General features: G+C 42.6%; 1 protein-coding gene across 2 annotated transcripts in view; it reads right to left on the reverse strand.

Moving 5' to 3' along the window:
- The window catches only part of FOCAD (focadhesin), a 302,415-nt gene that overhangs the window by 16,465 nt on the left and 265,080 nt on the right, over positions 1–20,870 (reverse strand). For both annotated transcript variants that reach the window (XM_045780633.2, XM_045780634.2), the window contains 4 exons: positions 8,682–8,810; positions 6,400–6,515; positions 3,614–3,874; positions 2,743–2,832 (listed from right to left, as the gene is read on the reverse strand). In XM_045780633.2, coding sequence (XP_045636589.2) covers positions 2,743–2,832; positions 3,614–3,874; positions 6,400–6,515; positions 8,682–8,810 — 596 coding nt within the window. The remainder of the gene's footprint in view (positions 1–2,742; positions 2,833–3,613; positions 3,875–6,399; positions 6,516–8,681; positions 8,811–20,870) is intronic.

The following is a 20,870-nucleotide window of genomic DNA, read 5'->3' on the forward strand; positions in this document are numbered from 1 at the left end:
AACTGAGTATTTGACAGACTTTTTTTTTTTTTTTTTTTTTAGGTAGAAGAAAGTGAGACTGTCACTTCAAGGAAATACTTGACAGTATTTGTTGCCAATGATAAAATCTGAGCTTTCAAGTGAAAAATTAGACTTTTGGAAAATTTGTATTTGTTACTATGAGTTGGCAGCTTCCCAATACATAAAAGACTTTTCTGATGATTTTAACAAACGTGATGTTTTGATAGTGTATAATGAAATGCATCAACATTTGGAAGATTTTCAAAACTCAATGATTCAGTGTTTTCCAAATTGATTTTGTGATCTCGTACCCGGAACGCAAGTCGGACCAATGGATTTTAATACAAAAGACTATGTGAAGTTCACTGATCGGGACTCCGACTCCGCACACTGCACCTACCCTGAAGGAAACACCATGTGTTGAGTTCTGTTGCAACATCAAAAAAAAAAAAAAGATATCCATAATTATCTGAAATTATTAACACACTCTTCCCTCTCCTACCGACATATTGTATGAGGCTGGATCTTCCCCACATACTTCACGAAAGAACATCCCAGCAGACTGAATGCAGCAGCAGCTATGAAAACCCAACATGACAGAGATCTCCGTTAAGCCAGACGTGAAAGAGATTTGCAAAAATGGAAAACGATGCCACTTTTCTCACTGTTTTGTTTTCAAAAATTTTTCTTATTTGTGTTAAGATGCAATGGGTTTATTATTACTTTAAGGTAAATATTTTTTTAATTTCCTAGTTTTAATCTCTAATGTGGTAAATATTGAAAGATTTGACCCATTTAAATTAAAGTCTTTTGGAATCTTCAACAATTTTAAGACACTAAAGCATACCGGAGACCAAAACGTCTGAGCAGTCCTGTATGAACCACTGAATTTTCACACCGCCCTGTGCAGATTACTACCATCACCCTTCCCTGTAGACAACAGTTGGAAGCACAGAGGTTAAGTAACTTGCTTATGGTCACATGGCTCGAGGTGGCAGAGGAAGAACTGAAACCCAGGGAGTCCGAGCTCTTCGCTACGTTATTCTTTCCAGAAAAGAACAGAAAACAGTGACCTCAGTAAAACACACTAACTCTTTTGTGGACATAAGAACACTACTCAGTAAGTTCTAGCGAAAATGTTCTAACTGGTACTTTAAGAACCAGGTGAGTAACACAGCAACCTTCGGCTCCAGGTACCACGAAGGAAATTACACGCATTACTTCCAACTATATTACATGAATATAATGATAATAGGATATAATAAGTTACATGAATGTGATCATTGGGATAATAAATAATTACTACGTACTAGCCTTACGTCAGGTACTTTTCCAAGAACTTAATATGGATTAAAAGTCACTGTAACCCTCAAAACAACTCTGGGAAGTAGGTGCTAATATCTCCTTTTTATAGATAAGGAAACTGAGGCAGAGAGAGATTATGAAAGGTAACCAAGGTCACATTGCTAGTAAATTACAGGGCTGGATTTCAAACCCCAGCAGTGAGGCTCCACGGTCCATTCTCTTAAGCATTTCCTTAGACTGCTTGTCTTTGCTTAAAACAAACTAACCTCCCGAATGCTGATACTCCAAACGCTCTAACAGGGCTTCTCACACCTCAGCTGCAGCACAACCGGCTGGAGGGACTGTTAAAACACAGACTCCTGGGCCCCCACCTTTTACTCGGTAGACCTGAAGTGGGACTCCAGAATTTTCATTTCTAATCAGTCGCCACGCTTATGCCACTGGCCCAGGGAACACGTTTTGAGAATCACTGCTACACGATGCAGAAATGCCAGGATTCAACTGAATAGGCAAACCTGTCATCAAGTGAAATACATGGTAAGAGGTCCACTAGCTGGGTGAGGGCTCACAGTTCTCTAGACCTTTGTTATTATTTGGTATGTAAGGTTAACATTTGTTAAAGTATGTCCATTGGGATATGGTTATAAACATCATTCATCGTTTATAGGCAATTCAAATCTAACAAGACATGCATTCTACTAGCTAAATGTGCAGCTTTACTGGTATGTTACTCATTCATCCTTTGGGTGTGGGTATAAGGGGTACTTGTTGGGCGCCTGGGTGGCTCAGTTGGTTAAGCGTCTGCCTTCAGCTCAGGTCATGATCCCAGGGTCCAGGGTGCTGGGATCGAGCCCCACATCGAGCTCCCTGCTCAGCGGGGAGTCTGCTTCTTCCTCTGCCTGCTGCTCCCCCTGCCTGTGCTCTCTCTCTCTCTCTGACAAATTTAAATACATAAAGTCTTTTTTTTTAAAGGAGTACTTGTTAATTACCTTGTGTCTGGGCTAACAGTGTTTGGTTTTCAAATAGCCACCTTTCTTCATTACAAAAGAATAAGTACCAGGTGAAAGGAAATAAATTCAAAACCAAAACTATTTATTTATGCCTTCCATGCACCAGAAAGTTCTTCAGCCAGACTATTCCCGTTCTTATGGATTTTGTATTGAAGATGTTGTCCTGTACTTATGTTGGCCCACGGGTGACACTAAAATGTTCTTGACAAAGTGGAATTAGGTCAAAACGTTGTTCATCTGTCTATCCATCCATACTACTAGCCCGTACATGAGACCCCACAGTGAAACAGAGAGCTTCCTCAAATTACCCCCTAATAAATATGAAGCAAAACTAGCTTCAGTCAAAAGGATACACTGTAGTATCCTCACCTCTTCACCTGTAACCCCCACATCAATGATGGAAACAAATACATAGACACGTTCTTACCTCAGTGAGCTGAGCAACCCGACTAGCCTCATCATCCGTCATTTCTGAGAGGCATCTTGCTACACCGACATACAGCTCTAGATCATGTCTCTGGTAAAGAGAGACCACAAGCATGTCAACATGCAATGTAACATAACAGATATTCCCCATGTTCTGACGGATTATTAGATTTACTTCTCTCCGCGAGCAGCAGCTAATGAGATGTTAATCAAACCAAATATATGGCCAGTTTTTATCATTAAAAAAACCTTCTTTCTGGAGTGCCTGGCTGGCTCAGTCAGTAGACCAGGTGACCCTTGATCTCAGGGTCATGAGTTCAAGCCCCACAGTGGGATAGCGCTTACTTAAAAACAAAACAAAAACCATCTTTCCTATTATTTGTTTGGCTATACTTGTTTATTTGTATGGCTGTACTTTCTTTCTCTTATCAGAATCCGTCATTCCAAATGGATTTTTTAACTTCTTTGTAAAACTACAATTCAGGAATCTGTTGGGGGAGGGGAAAGACTAGGATTGCATCACTTGATGTAAGTAAAATACTGGATAATATGCCCCAAGAATCTCCAGGTGTAACAGGGAAGCATTTCTGAGTTTGCTCATCTCCGTAGGCATTTGGTAAAAGGCCCAAGAGCATATTTCCTGGTGTATAGCCCTGGTTAACCTGTATCGAAGCTTGCTCGAAACTTTGGTTCTAAATATTCAACCTCAATTTAGATCTTGGAAGCAAACACATTCTTAGTGAAAAATGTGGTTATTTCTTCCTAGCCTTCCCACCACATTCTTAAAACATATACCTCCCTGCTTTGCCAAAAGGGCTTTCAAAAAATCCCAAACGTAAATTGTCAGGAGCGTAAATATTTTTGTTCCTCACCCGAATCTTATTTGGCAGGAGGTCAAAAATTTTTCCAGTAGCTTCAGAGAGCAGACTCCAGAGGTGGTGGGTAGGGCTGGGCAGCTTCATGGCCTGACTCAGCCCCTGTAAGGCACTTCCGCATAACTCAGGATGGAGAAGGGGAGAAGCTGCTTTAAAAACTGCCACCATGACATTCTCAACAAAGCCCAGGATCTGTTCGTCGGAGACATGTTTTATCCACAGAGGCGTAGACACCAGGAGGTATTTCTTGATATTCAACTGGAAGCAAAACAAAAGAGGTCAGAAACAGGCAAGTCTGGGTCCGCAGTGCTCAAAACCTCGAGGTCATCACTGGGTTTGAGGGTGGGCTGAGAGAAGAAAGGTCCTCGCCCCTCGCCTCCCCCAGCCTCAGGGTCCAACGGGCCACCGGTGCACGCAGTTCTGGCTGCTGCTGCAGACTTGGGGGCCAGGGTGGCTCATGTGTATGCGGTCTCTGCCGATCCATCTGTGAACTACCCAGCTTGAGCCGCGGATCTTTTCAGGGAGGGGAATGATACGCTGCTTCGCAACGTACATGACAGTTGCTAGTCGATCTTAAAAGGTCACATTCTCTGGCAAGAAACAAAATCCTGAAGATGAAAGTCTCATCTGCAGGAAATTGACACACCGGAATATCAGATATTATTAATTTCGTCTTCTAGGAAGCATAAGGAAATTGAAAGAACTGGCATGCCAGGACCATATCTGCCCACAGAGGAGCGGCTGGACTTGTGGACATGACCATGGCCTCCTGGAGGTCATGAGAGCTGAAAGGGGGTGTGGTTCGAAAGAGCTCTGTGCCAGACACGTTAAGAGGGGAGGCTGGAAAAGTTCTTGGAGACATAAGGATGCTACTAAACAGCAGCGAGTCGGAAAGAAGTAGACCTAAAAAAATAAAACCAGACAAATAAAACCTGACAGTAAATTTCAAAAAATATCAGTGTGGTTACATGAGTTAGCCGAACAGTTCACTGTGAAGAACACGCCATTCCTGATCTTTCTTGTAAATGACAGGTATATAATTAAGAAAATGAATTAACTTAATTTGTCCATTAATGTAGATAATAACAAAAGTCCACAGTCACGGACAAATGCAAAAAAGTAACAGAGGTCTAAAAGGGAAGTGTAAGGATAACTAAATTCTAGAGAGATTTTTGAGGTAAACAAAACGGGCTGTTCAAGGTATACTGGACTCAAAAGGAAAGAGGGTTTCGTAGAACAGTGTCTTAGACACAGACTTTGGAGTCAGCTGGACTCACTCCCGTTTATTAGCAATATAAACCTTGTTTATATATAATTGCATTGTGCCTCAGTTTATCAACCTGTAAAATGAGGGGAAAAAATCTACCTCTCAGAAGTGAAATAAACCAGGCACGGGAGACTTCAGATTGTACGATTCCTTTCTAAAGAATTCCTAAAGTTTATACGAAATTGAAATTTATAGGAAAGTCTTCTTAAAAAAGGAAAAGTTATAGAGACAAAAAGCAGATGAGAGTCTGGGTCTGAGACTGGGAGCGGGGATCATCCCAACGTTGGCACAATGCAACTTTTTGGGGGTGATGGAAGTATTATTGGTGATGGATGAAAATGTATAAACGTACTGGAACCCATCAGCTTGTACACTTAACACAGCCATATTTTATGGACTATAAGTTATAACTCAAGGTTATAAAAAAAATCGGTCAGAATTGAAGATTCGGTCTGCTGTGTGAAAGTGCTCACTGCGTGCCTGCGAGTAGGAGGTACCTAGCAAGTGCTGGGTACTGGCAGCTAGATGCAAGGTGCTTGGAGCACACAGCTCAGGATAACTGCTGACAGAGAGGATGCAGCCCTCAGTCACATCCCCCTTCAATTAAAGAGCATTAGAATACGCAGCAGAGCTTAAAAGAAAAAAGGACAGGATAGGAACTGAAGTTCAAAGACTGAGGAACTAATATGAGAACTTCTGCGCTATTCTCAAAGAATTAAAGCCTCCTGAACAGAAGAGTAACAACAAGATCATTTAATTTACAATCAACTGCTAACCCTCTAAGGAATCACGGAATGTGTTTTTTTTTTTTTTTTTCACTTTGGTTCCGGTTTGGAATATGCTCAAAATTATACGATTTGCTAATTTCACATTTTTAAACAATGTTACCCCTTTCTTCCTGTTTACCCTTAGCCTATCCCCCGGAAGGCGAAGGTGCTGGCTCGCTCTCTCCATCAGAGACAGCAGGCGAGGTCGCTTCTTCCTTGGAGCTTTGCTCAAGCCAAACATCCTAGCAGAGATGTTCTACTCTCTTCACCTACACCTTCCCGCCTACATCCCCTTGGTGCCTCTAACCTGATGCCGAACGAAACCCTACCAAGCCTTCAAGGCGCACCTGAATTGCTTCCTTTTCTGTGAAAGGGAGGGAACATGTATGGATTTGCCATTCTCGTAATACCTCCTGAACCAATACAGTGTATATCATATGAATAAACCTAGGTTCCAATAACTCTACAATGTTCTAGCTGTATGAGCTGCAGAAAGGAACCTTAATACCGCTTACCGTCAGCTCCCTGTTTTGTAATCCATGGGAGCTGAAAGCATGAATGCCGATGGCTAGGGCAGAGTTCTGCTTCAGCACTCTCTCAATCTGCCGGCCAGCTACTGCCAAGCCCCCAGGTTTTACAAAATCACATTTGCCCACTCTTGACTTTGAGAACATACACCCACCAAATCAACGTTCCTCTCCCCAAAAGAACCATATCCCCGTTGCCCAACCCCCTTGACTGCTACGTACACTCAGAGCGTGGACCAGTGGGGGCGTCACCCACAGTCCCAAGAGCGCAGCTGCATTCTGGGATGACTGCGCCTGTGTCACCATGATCTCAAGGCACAGTTGCTGTATCTCTTCGCCTGCAAGACAAGCCAAGAATGTTGGTAATTCAGCTGCTTCCTGGACTCATGTTCAGGCTTCCGTGTCTCCAATCAAAGCATCTGCTTGTGTGACTTCTCCCAGTAACAAAACTTGAATGAACCAAAAAATATCTCAAGTGACCTCTCCACTGTGAAGCGAAGAACGTACCCACCGACAACAGAGGGGTGAGTCTTGGAACTGGCAAGGGACTTGACCTAGCTCACGAAATTTCTCTTGTGATGTCCTAAGACATCTGAAGAATCGAATCCTATCAAAAACTTGAGAAAATTCTAGATAAACTCTCTGTCTCTGTTTTCCCCTCCTCTCCACCTTGCATTTGGCAGATAGAGAAATCGGTTTAGGTCTGGAAGGATCTAAAAATGTAGCCACATTCTTAGGGATCCAGTCTTTTTAGCCGCCTGATCCCCATCAGCAGGTGTATTTTCCCAACCAGACCTTTTCTTCCTTTTTTCTAAGGATATTTACTGAAACATAAGCATTTTTAATACAGCACGCAAAAATAGGGGAGGCTCAGGAGAACATACTTTTCAAACGAAATCTCCAAAAACAGGTATGGTGACATCGTACCTAATACAGGTATTAGGTTCAAATGAAAGCATTTGAGTGAAAAACTGTGTATAGTCAAAATCATCTTTGATTATCCTTTCAACTGTCAGCAAATTATAGTTTATAAATCTTTCTGTATATCCTATGTAAGTGAGCACCCTACTTAAATAATAGAACACTCATTGCAAATACACACACACACACACACACACACACACACACAGATAGCACTGTTAAAAAAATTGTTCTCACTCTCTCTTTTTCTTGAAGTATGGGGGGGCAAGTACATGGGATCAAATTTACATATGCGAACTTCATAAAAGAGGTTCTGTGGCTGAATTAAAGGTGTGCGGTCCCTCTGTCTCTCATCACAAAGTATTTGTGGTAAACACAAAAATGGCCCTCAGAGATGCCTACATCCTAATGCCTGGAATCTGTGAATATGTTATGTGACCTTGCTTGACAAAGGGACTTCTCAGATGTGATTAAGGTTAAGGACCACTGAGATGGGAGATTATCCTGGATTATTCAAATGGACCCATTAATCACATGAATCTTCAATGTGGAAAACCTTTCCTGGTTGTAGAGAACCTGAAAGAGGACACTGTGAGGTTTCAGCTCTCTGTGGCAGGCTGTGAACATGAAGAAAGGGGGACACACGAGCCACGGAAGGTGGGCAGCCTCTAGAAGCTGGAAAGGGAAAGAAATGGCTTCTCCCTGCCTTAGTCTGCTCAGGCCGCTCTAACAAAGTACCACAGACCGGGTGGTTTACAGGCAACAGAAATTTGCCTTCAGCGTTCTGGCAGCTGGAAGTCTGAGATCAGGGAGCTAGCACAGTCAGGTCCTGGTGGAAGCCTGTACCCAGCTGTAGACTGCCAACTCTCGCTGTGTCCTCACACTGTGGCAGGGGCGGACGAGCTCTCTGGGGCCCCTTTTATGAGGGCACCAATCCCATTCATGAGGGCTCCACACTCATGACCTAATCACCTCCAAAAGGCCCCACCTCTTAATACCATCACGCTAGGGATTAGGATTTCAACAAAAATGAATTTTGGGGGGACAAAAACACTGAGACCATAGCACTCCTCAGGGCATCTAGAAAAGGATGATGCTCTGCTGATACCTTGATCTTGGCCCAGGAAGAACCACATTGGACTTCTGATCGACAGAACTGTAAGGTGAAAAATCTGCATCACTTCAAGCCACTAAATCCGTGGTGACTTGTTGCAGCGGCAATAGAAAACTAATGCACCATCCCACAGGGGACTGCCTCGAACCCAGAGCTCTGACCAGACAGCTGGATGACCAGCAAACCAGGCTTTCCGGGACCTGCCCCATGCAGGCGGCAACACGCACACGTCAGTCAAGTACTGTTTCGCGGAGGGCATCTGGTCTGTGTCTTCAGACCTCCTCCTCCTCAGCCCCAGCGACCTAGAAAGTGACTCGGTGGAAGTAAGCCGGCTGTCCCATCCAAGAAGACAAACCTCGAGATCCCAAAGGTCTATCCAGTCATCACCAGTTGCCACCCAGAATCTATTTTTCTATTCAGGTCACATCCTAAACCAGAGTCTGAAGGCCCGAAGACACTTGATATTTACCAAAGTTGAGCCTCATAAGTGGAGAGAGGAGCGCAGCCCAGTTCACAGGAGGATACTGGTAGCTTTCTCCGACAGCTGCGATGGGTTTCATCACGACTTTGAGAAGGGAAGGAGGCACAGATTCGGGACCTGCAACAGAAAGGAAACGAATTAATGAAACACCTCGACAGCATCGTCAGAGGGGAAAATACCAACTTTTCTTTGTTCCAGTTTCAAAAGATTTGGTAGCACACCTTCAACTGTGGTCAGTCCTTTAATTCTGTGCTCTCAACCTCAAGCCCATTTGTTACAAAAGCTTGCTCCCTCTGTTCTTCTCTTTCTTATTTGCCTCCAGTTTCCCCTCTTGTCTAGATGGAGATATTCCACATTACTACTTACCCGTCTTCCGTCCTCTCCCGCAGACGCTGCATCTAACTTTCTAAAAAGAGTAACTGATCCACATTATTGCCTCTTCACTCACTCACTCACTCCTCGATCCACGTCCAGAAAAGGAGCCAATTACTTCCTACTCGGGCACAGTCCCTTCGAACGACCATGAAGTCCCTCAGTGCCTGCGGCCCACGGGGGTCATGTTCTCCCCCAGGGGATCCAGCACCGGCCCTCGGCCACGGCCGACTGCTCCAGAGGCGAGTACCTACGCTGCCACTAGCCCACAGGCTCATCGGCCCCCGTGACATCGGACTACTTGTGCTTCAACACAATCGGTGTCTTTTCTTTTCAGGAGGGGGCTAATTTGAAGTTGAAATGATGAGACACTGAAGCAATTATGAGTGGAGCCATAAGGCACAGTCAGGGATGGAGTAGCCACTGAGTGCCACGTAAAAGTGAAGTTCAAAGGAAGCCAGAAATGATGTGTAAAAACAGAAAACTGCAAGGAGAAGCCAAAGCAGCTGGGTCAACATATGCGGCAGAAGGGAAATCAGCATCAGCAGAAAGGGCAGCAGACTCAGGACACGCATCAGCAGGGAAAGGAAAAGCAAAGCAGGGGCAGGGTCAGCAGACACTGAAAGAGGAGGAAGCAAAGGTGGGGTGGAGTCAGCAAAAGGAGCAACAGCTGCAGAAAGGACAAGCGCAAGAGAAGAAGAAGCTGTGGCAGAAGAGGCAGCAAGATCAGCAGGGACTAAACAAGGGGGAAGCTGAGGTGGGGACAGACTCTGAAAAAGGAACAATAGCTGCAGAAAGGAGAAGCACAAAAGGAGAAGCTGAGGCAGAAGAGGCAGCAGCATCAGCAGGGACTGAACAAGGGGGAAGCTGAGGTGGGGACAGAACCTGAAAAAGGAACAACAGCTGCAGAAAGGAGAAGCACAGGAAAAGGGAGTAGCTGAGGCAGCAGGGGCAGCAGCAGCATCAGCAGGGACTGAACAAGGGGGAAGCTGAGGTGGGGACAGAACCTGAAAAAGGAACAACAGCTGCAGAAGGGAGAAGCACAGGAAAAGGGAGAAGCTGAGGCAGCAGGGGCAGCAGCACCAGCAGGGGCTGAACAAGGAGGAAGCTGAGGTGGGTATAGAATCTGAAAAAGGAACAACAGCTGCAGAAGGGAGAAGCAGAGAAGGAGAAGCTGAGGTAGCAGGGGCAGCAGCAGCATCGGCAGGGACTGAACAAGGGGGAAGCTGAGGTGGGGACAGAACCTGAAAAAGGAACAACAGCTGCAGAAAGGAGAAGCACAGGAAAAGGGAGAAGCTGAGGCAGCAGGGGCAGCAGCATCAGCAGGGGCTGAACAAGGGGGAAGCTGAGGTGGGGACAGAACCTGAAAAAGGAACAACAGCTGCAGAAAGGAGAAGCACAGGAAAAGGGAGAAGCTGAGGTGGGGACAGAACCTGAAAAAGGAACAACAGCTGCAGAAAGGAGAAGCACAGGAAAAGGGAGAAGCTGAGGCAGAAGAGGCGGCAGCAGCAGCAGCAGCAGCAGGCACTGAACAAGGAGGAAGCAGGCGGGGGCAGAGTCAGTGAAAGGAACAACAGCTGCAGAAAGGAGAAGCACAAGAAAAGGGAGAAGCTGAGGCAGACGGGGCAGCAGGATCAGCAAGCACTGAACGAGGGGGAAGCTGAGGTGGGGATCTATCCTGGGAACGCAAATATCATTCAACAGAAGAAATAAGTCAATGTAATTTACTACATCAATAGAACAAAGGGGGAGAAATACATGATAATTTTAATTGACACATAAAGCTTTTGATAAAATCCAACAGCCTTTCATAATAAAAATACTCAGAAAATTAGGAATAGAATGGAATTAGATTAACATGATAAGGGCATTTGTAAAAAATCCACAGTGAACACTATATTCAATGATAAAAGACTAAAAGCTTTCCTTTACAATAAAAAACAAGAATGCCCACTTTCACCCTTTTGTATTACACATTCTAGCCAGAGCCATTACACAAGAAAAGGAAATAAAAGGAATCCAAATTGGAAAGAAGTAAAACTACCTCTATTTGCAGATGACATGATTCTAGATACAGAATAACAGTTTAGTAAACTTGCAGGGTGTAAGATAAACACACAAAATTTAGATGTATTTTTAATCTCAGCAATGACTAATCTGAAAACGAAATTAAGAAACAATTCCACATGCTGTGGTATTCAAAAGAATAAAATACCTGGGAATAAATTTAACTCAGGTGAAACATATACTGAAAAGGACAAACATTGCTGAAAGAAATGAACGATCTGAATAAATGGAAAGACATCTTATGTTCATGGATTGGGATACTTAATACTGAAAGATGACAACACTATCCAAAGCCTTCTACAGATTCGGCATAATCCCTATCAAAATTTCAATGGCCTTTCTTTTCCCGCTCCCCAGAAATGGAAAAGCTGGTTCTCAAATTCATATGGAATATAAGGGGCTCCAAATAGCCCAAACAATCTTGGAAAGGAAAAATCTGAAGAACTCATACATACCAATTTCAAAATTTACTACAGAGCTACAGTAATCAAAACAGTGTGGTATTGGCGAATGTAAGGACAGACATATAAACAAATGAAATAAGACTGCGAGGCTAAAAATAAACCCATACATTTACAGTCAACTGATTTTTTTTTTTTTTTTTTAAGAAACGGAGAGAGAAAGAGAGAGCGAGTGAGCGCAGGGGGCAGAGGGAGAGGGAGAAAGAGAGAGAGAATCTCAAGCAGACCCAGCGCTGAGCACAGAGCCTGATGTGGGGCTCTATCTCATGACCCCAAGATCATGAACTGAGTGCAAATCAAGAGTCGGACGCTCAACCAACTGAGCCACCCAGGGTCCCCTGGTCAACTGATTTTTGGCAAGAGTGCTAAGACCATTCAATGGGAAAAGAACATTCTTTTCAGCAAATGGTCCCACATGCAAATAAGGAAGTAGGACCCCAACCTAATACTGTATACAAAAATTAACTCAAAATAGATCAAGGACCTAACTATAAGAATTAAACCATAAAACTCTTAGAAGAAAACACAGGGGTAAATCTTCATGACCTTTGATTTGGCAATGGATTCTCAGATACGATGCCAAAAACATGAGCAACAAAAGAAAAAAAATAGACATATTGGAGTTGTCGAAGTTAAAAACTTCTGTGCATCAAAGGAATCATCAACAAAGTGAAAAGACAAACTAAGAAGAGAAGAAAATATTTCCACATGTTCATGAGCGGGGGGAGGGGCAGAGGGAGAGGCAGACTCCCCACTGAGCAGGGAGCCAAAGTGGGGCTAGATCCCAGGACCCTGGGATCATGACCTCAAAAATCAGCATGTTTTTTTTAGGCTAGTCACCAACTAACCTACCTCCTTACCCCTGCCTCTGCCAACTTGGAAAGGGAAAACTAGTAGTGTACCTTCCAGTGACGTTTCTCTCCCCTCCAACAAGCGCTTTTTTGCTTTTTGAGAATGTTAAAAGCTCAATGCACCTGCCGCCCTTTTCGGCTATGCTACCACTAACTGAAGCTTTATTTCTATTCCACCTTAAGATGTAATACTAGGAGCGCAGGAAGGATTATCAGGGAATTTACCGTTGCTATTACAGAGAGAAGAATTGCTGACCCAAAAAAGTAAATATATTCATAAAAAACATTCATTTGTTCAATCACTGGGTATCTAGTAGGTACCATGCACTGTTCCAGACACAAACGAGAGTTTGCAACAAGACAGAACAGGTTCCTTTGCTAATGCAGCTCATATTCTAGTGAGAGGACAGACACACGGACAAGGAAAAGTCAGATGTGATAAAAATTAAACTGCTGTGCTAGGAACTAACTGGTTGGCTATTCATAGGACACCGTCCGGATCACACACATGGGGAACTGTCCCTATACCATGTGGGCAGCAAATTAGAGTCTCTGATTTCACACAAAGAAAAAATAAGCTGCATTTTTGGGGTCATTTTGGCATGTGATTCTCAGAAATGGCCTGATGAACTGGCAAATGGGATCTTAAAATCTGAGCATAGAACTGCTTTTCTCTCCTAGTAAGGACATGAATCCAGTTTTATATTGGAAATCATTCATTCATAAGCAGATTCCTTTAAATTTTTAAATTTTCAAATTTTTTTTCTCAGATCAAGTGTGTTCAAGATTAACATAAAATTTTATTCCAGGTCCCTCTACAGAATTTACTACAGAAATTCTGCAGTTTCCAGAGGATCTAGGGAATCAGGAAAGACATTCACCCTGTCCTCTAATACCAGGACCCAGTGCAAAATACGACCATTTCACACACATGCACACACAAAACCACACCACATGTGATTGCTTACACAACAAGCTCTTGCACCAATAACTTGCACTATATATACGTAACAATACGTAACTGCACTTCACTCACACTTTGCACCTTGCTTCTAGACTCTTTAGAATTGACCTGATATACAAGCAAGTATCAGAAACAAGACCTTGAAACAGGGAACATAGGATTGAAAATCAAGTAAGTGCTAGGAAACAAGAAATCTTCCACTTTCAAAGAAGGGCAGAGCGTCAGTACTGAGTGGCGTAACTAGAATCACACAAAATTTTCCACTGTATTTGCAGGGAACTAATTCTGACGCTAACTGGAATGAAAGGAATTATAGTAACTGTTCGGAATGGAGGAAATACTTGGCAGTTCCATGCACATGGTGGCTGGGCGGGGGGCAGGGGCGGGTATGGAAAGAGAGAGAGTCCCCAGACGGGAGAACAGAGTCACGTGGTTCCTTCCCCAGAGATCTTCAGCACTGGACACAGGAATCCAAATCTAAGCAACAGGAATGATTAGCTCCCTTCTTGCAGTGCTTTGTCTTTCAAGCAAGTGCCTTAGATAAAGAGAAATACTGGAATGCATAGACAATGGCTTTGGAACTGAGAAGGCCTAACAGTCCTTGTTAACAGGATCCAGATGTTTTAAAACCCAGATACAAAGTTGCTTTAAATCTCTCATCCAGTTGACAGCCTCAAAGAACCTGATATAAATGGCATATCCGAACATAATGCATTACAACAGGACCCATTATCACACATACTTCAGCTACACAGAGGATCACATCTCAATGCCACAAGGCACATGTGTAAGCCCTCCAGTAAAAGTCTGGTAACAGGCCATAGGCTGACAGCCGGGGGTGTGTCTATCCCCCATCACATGTTGCTCGCGTAGTGTGGACATGTCTTGATTTTCTCCATCCTCAGTGTTGTCTAGAAGCAACTTCGCTTAGAATTATCTCATACACACACACAGCTGTAGATCGACAAATATCTGAAAACTATTAAATGCCAAGTACTCTGTTCTAAGAATTTAGGATAAAACACCTATGTTCCTCCTGCCCTTGAGGAAATTACAGTCATGGGAAAGAGAGACTTTAAACAAAGAGCCAGAAATAATTAAGAAAATAACTACTCCTATATCAAGTACTATGAAAAACATATTGGAAAATGCAACAGAAGAAATCCGAACTGGCCTGGAAACACCGACTGAGGAAAGGATGTTTAAACCAAGACGGAAAGGATCACTAGGACTTTTCTAGACGAAGTCCTTAGAAAACACAGGTAGAAACGATGACAGCATGGCTTAGTTGCGGAGATGAGGAGACGCTGTGCCCCTGCCAGAAACTACTCTGAAATCCGGACGGTAGTTAGAAACACTTGAAGATTCTGAGAGGTCAGTCAGATACTAAGACTTGGTAGAAGTACTTCAACGACATTCAGTTATCAGAAACAAAAATATCCCTGGGCCCCTTTGCACCAGGAAGGCTGCCAAGCAGGGTGGCTGCCCCTCGGGGATCAGGACCTGAGAGAGGAAGGTGGCCTCCGCAGGGCTGGGGACCAGTGGGGACAGAAGACTGTTTGTATACAGGGGACTCCGCAAATGAGCAGATACACAGAGAAAAATGGAGCCAGGATTCTACCTGTCAGAGAAGAAAGTTACAAATATGAAAAGAGGGGAAAAGTACAATGAACCCTGTGGTGTTGAACTGGAACTGGAGATACTGGTATAAACTCACGGCTTTCAGTATATCTAGCTAGATACAGAAATGAATACAGACATGACAGCGAGAGGGTATGTGTGTCCATTTCCTAACAACTGTTCACTGAAAGAGCCTGGGAGCAGTGCTCACCCCAGGAACGAGGAGAATTTGTACCCAGATCTTTGCTTCTAAGTATCATTTCCCACTAAAAGGAACCTGAGCTATCTCGCTGTTACAGAGCTGCGGATAATACGAGATGAACCTAGAACATTTTCTTGGGCCGCGACGAAACAAGGTACTCACAGAATGACGGGGTCATGTCAAATGGACACAAAGCCAATGTAAAGAGGTTCTCACTGATCAAATGTGGAATATATGAAGGTTGAAATCACGAATAACTGAATAACAAATAATTAAATGAAATAAAATGTTTGTGGGCCATACCAGTAGAGAGTGAGATGGAGGGAAGGAAAAGGCAGGTCTTCCGTACAATAGAAAGCCTACTGAGAAGCATAAATGGAATAAGGGAAGAATCACCTTTTGAATCATCGCCTTCAAGAATCATCATAGTAATAACCAATTCAGGCAAGAAAACATTCATCGATGCTGAAACTAATGGGTGAAACTAGGATGTAAAACTGGATAATCATGAAGTCTCGAAAGACCTCCACACAGAATATTTACTGATGATAAAGGGAAAAGAGAACTTCACAGTGGAGAGGCCTGGAAGATACACCTTAGCCAAGGAACAGATCAAAATTAACATCCCTGGTGGAGGGAGAGACACACCATGTACCACCGTGAGAGGAGCCATGCTCCATGTCTGTGCTACTCCTGCCGACGATGACTGACTCGCCTCCCACGTGAGCAACAGCAGGCAAACCGGCAAGTTGAAATGGAAAACCGTTCTACTAAATAACTGGCTTCTAATCTTAAAACATGTTCAAGTCTGGGGGCGCCTGGGTGGCTCAGTTGGTTAGGTGTCCAACTCTTGATTTCTGCTCAGGTCGTGATCTCAGGTGGTGAGATCAAAGCCCAGGTCAGGCTCTGTGCTGAGTGTGGAGCCTGCTTAAGATTCTCTCTCCCACGGGGCACCTGGGTGGCTCAGTCAGCTAAGCGTCTGACTCTTGATTTCTTCTCAGATCATGATCTCAAGGTCCTGGAATCAAGACCCAAGTCCAGCTCCCTGCTCAGCACGGAGTCCGCTTAAGGATTATCTCTCTCTTTCTCTCTCTCTCTCCCCCTCTATTCCTTCCCCCTTGCACTCTCTCCTCCCTCCCTCCTTCTAAAATAACAACATAAATCTTTAAGGAAAAAAAAAAAAGATTCTCTTTCTCTCTGCTCCCTGCCGCCGCTCGCGCTCTCTCGAGGAACAAAACAAAATAAAAAACAAAGAACAAAAAAGCATGTTCAAGTCTTGAAAGGTGAAGAATGACTGAGGAACTGTTCCAGATTGAAGGAGACTGAAGAGATAGGACAGGTAAGTGCAGTGTAACGTTCTGGATTGAATTCTTCCTCTGCTAAAGACATCATTCGGACAGTCAGTGAAACTTCAATAGGGTTCTCTGGCTGTTTTCACTTTTTTATACGTTTGGAATTATTTCAAAACACAGAGTAAGAGAAAAAAGGTACAAATTTGGGGGGCGCCTGGCTGGCTCAGTCGGTAGAGCATGCGACGCTCGATCTCACGGCTGGGAGTTCAAGCCCCACAGCCCCACTTTGGGTGTAGAGCTTACATCAAAACAAAAGGGGGGGGTTGAATTTTTAAAAAGAAGTGGTCTAAAATTTAATTTAAAAATAAACTTCTCGAAGAGTAAATACGTGCAAAAATGTTCATTCCTTCTGGCAATGAAATGTAAATTAGAACAGTGTTAGGGTAGTGTTATCATTTTACACCTGATGGACTTTTATTGTAATCATCTGTTTTCCTATATGTTGGTTTGTTTTGTAATACGATAGCTAGAAAGGGTTTCTTATTTTGTTTTCTAAGCACTGTTACATCAAGTGACTCCTAAACTCATCATCTTTACAAAAACTCTATAAAGAAGATTCAGTTATTTCCTCCACTTTACGGAAGCAACTGGGGCGTCGGGACTTAAGCAGCTTGTCTGAGATTACACAGCCTGCCTGTGGTGGGAGTGGAGTGTGAGCCCCAGCAGCCCGACTTCCACGCCTTCCCCCTCTAGGAAATCTGCTTCGCGTACGCGTCTGGGGCTGAGGTGCCCAAACCTGGTATAATCCTTCAAAGAACAACGGGGCCAAGCCATCCCTAGGGTCACCAAATCCTCTTGCCCACTAATAACCTGCTGTGAATGCATCTCCAGGACACCTATATGCAGAAAAGCAAAAGCTACATGCATAAAGATGTTCTCTATAATGGAAATTTTAAAAATGACCAATCGAAAAATGGCTAAATTAATTATGATCCATCATTTTGATGGAATATTCTACAGTCATTTGGAAATGATAACTATGGAGATATAATGAAAGGTAGGGAAAGGTTAATAAAAGATTCAAAGCATACGTATACTCGGAAATACATAAAGCTTGCATGTGCACAAAAGCAACAAATTAAAAAGAAAAATTCAAAAATGATAATAGCAGTTAGAAAGTCATGGGATAATTGGTGACTTTTTTCCTTACAAGTATTTTTCACAGTATTTACAACCAAAAATAGCAATCAAATACTCCCAAAGCATATCCCATTAACAAATGTCTAGAAAGCGATGCAAGAATTCTTTTTGTACTTTCCCCCGAACCTCCTTTTGGAGGAGATGAATGGTGATTATGTCCCTTTACAAGAAAAGTTGTTAAATTTTTAAAAATCAGGCAACAAAATAAAATAAATTTCATGATTCAATGTCATGTAACACACCCACATCCAGGAGGACCTATGTGGCTATCTCTAGGTGGTGAGATTAGAGGAGATCTTTTTTTCTTCTTTATTCCATTTTTGAACTTAGTGTTATATACAAGTATTCACTTCTAATAATACTTGTCAAAAGCTTTGTATAGGTAAACCATTACTAAATTAAAATACTTTAACGCAAACTCGGCAACCAACTCCGTAATTTCACCAGAAAAATAGGACGGCTTTCCCATGTCGCTTATTCTACACCCAGAGTTCACTAACCCTGCCCCTTTGACTAGACTCATCAATAAGCACATCCCATGCTAACGGTCCCGAACAACCAACTGAGAATATACCTACCTACAGTTTACGCAAGAGTCCGTCACTTACGCACATGAATCACAGACCAATGAATTCATATCAAGAAGGAAATGCTAAAGATTTTATCACAAGGATTGACATACACTTTACTCAAATAATACGTCTTACTGTGAACTTAAAAGCTTAACAGAAAAACACAAGCTTAAAAAGCTACTCACATTCCCCAGCAACAGAATGGTAAGAAAAAATAATTCTAAATCGTTAGGTAGAAATACTTGGTGTTAGCATCAAAAATGAACCATTACTTTTATTAAGTGCTTTTAATCCACTTTAAATGTTTTATGAAAGAAATAGATATAATCTTGATGAAAGCTGAATAAGGCTATGAGGTTGAGAAAAAACAAACATCAGGAAAAAGAATAAATGAATAGAAAAGAAGCAAAAATAAGGGTCAAAATTGAGAGTCCCTTAAGGGGAAAAAAATAATTCCATGATAGGAAGAAAGATTCTGAGCACGTTTTAAACTTAGCATCGTGAAGAAATGTCCGCAGGAATAAATAAAGATGCTGATGACGACGACATCTGCTGGAAGAGGCCATGGTTATCAGGGAAGAAAGGAGAATGTCATGGGGCAGAGCAAAAAACCAGTTATATTCAAAACTACCAAGTGAAGTCCCTAAAAACGAGAAAGAATTTCATCTGTTGGGTTTTCCAATGTAGGCCTGTGTGAAGGAATGGCTGTTATGAACATCTCGTGTGTTCTATCATACACATATTAAAATGAGGATCCAATGGGAGAGAAGCCCTAAGCGTTAGACACTCAGAGTCATGTATTCCCTCTCTCAAATCTGATTGGCTAAAATCGATGACGCCCTATCTTGTCCCGGCATCACTGAGGGTCAGGGATAACTCATCACATTTCTCTTCCACTCATGAGTTAGGAAACAGCACACAGGGGGAATGAAGCCATGCCACCCCTCAAGTCTCCTCTCTCCTGCCTATGCCATGCATGATTTTTATTCTCTAAAGCCATTTCTCCCTCAAAAGAGCTCACCAACGTCGTCATCCTTCCTATCGGCAGCCCCACTGGGCTCTAGTGAGTGACATCCAGACATTTCAACTCAAAAGCTGCTTCAGAAGGGAGTTATTAAAATTCAAATGAGCTGGGCATATTGAAGAAGAAAACACTCGTTTGCATGCACACCTCCGCATTTGGCCATCCCATTTAGACCCATAGAGCAGGGTCTGGTTTTGTTTTTGTAAATGGGCTTCGGAGGCGGAGGTCAGCCTCCCACGGCCCCCACTCCTCTGGGGTCATCATTAGTAATGTGTAAGGCTGAATAGATTTTTCTCTGAATCTAGTCAGCAAACCTGACAAGAAGGCAGCCCTCTCCCACAACCTGAAAATGCCAAAAATCTGATTGGTAATATGGCATTTTTAATACTTCATTTATTTGTCTTAAAATAGCTTTCAGTAAGACTGCAAAGAAAGTCACTGCGGCCAGCTCCACCTGATTTTTCAATTTTAGAGCAGAACACTGCCTGTTGTGCCCTGACTGTGTAATCATAAAAATGTTATGTTTAACCAAGAAGTTCCCACAGGATTCAGAGAAAATTCATGTCTGCCAAGAAATAGGGATCTGGGGAGTCAACATTACATTTTATTCACCGGAACAGTAAAAGAGTATCTTTCATTTTGTCTGAAGAATTTATATTTTCTTGCTCATGGAAATAGTTCACATTATTGTCATTTAAAACTTTTGTAAGATATCAATGAGCAAACAAACAAACAAAAGGAGCAAAAATATATATTCCTAAGATTATCCTGGCAATGGAAATTTTAGATGCTCCTTTAGTAAAAATTCAATTTCTTACTAATGAAGACATTTCTATTGTGATACTACTATAAATAGACCGAACTTATGAAAATATAAACAATTAACTCTGTATTACATGTAATAGGTTACATATTTATATATGTACATAACATTTAAATATGTTATGTACAACAGTGGCATAACTATGTATCAACTTTTTACTGAGGGTATGTAAAAGCAGTCACCCTAACTCATGACCCTAAAATAATACTACAATTTCGAGAACTCTAGGAACTAAAGGAATTCATCTCCAAACTCTGAAACTAGTTTATAATGTGGAAGCTGCAGGGATTACCGTATCCAACAGGAAATCAGATGACATGACCTTTAATGCCCCTTCCAAGAGTAAGATTATACTCTTTTACGACCTTCGTTAATCAAACTGCTTCCTCCAGATTTCTTCAGTTTAAGTTGTTTCAAAACTCCCCCCCCCCCCCCAAAATTGCGATGATCTTATTATAATACAGGCACTGAACTTGCCCAGATCGACCTAACCAGGCCAGGCAAGAAAGAAACTAGTAAATATCAATGAAAGAATATTATACGAATGAAACTATTTCCTGAGCTATGAAATTCTCAAGAGGGATACATTTTGCCCTCACATCTCTGAATAGTCGATGTGTATCAGTAGAGAGCATTTATTTAAAGACTTACATGGCTTTATTCAGACTCCAGTTAAAAACAAAAGGCAATTCAATCTGTCTTCAGGTTGCTTATGCTCGAGTATGGGTG

This window comes from Ursus americanus, chromosome 18, assembly GCF_024610735.1.
Source record: "Ursus americanus isolate L20-20 chromosome 18, mUrsAme1.1.p, whole genome shotgun sequence".
Lineage (NCBI taxonomy): Eukaryota > Metazoa > Chordata > Mammalia > Carnivora > Ursidae > Ursus > Ursus americanus.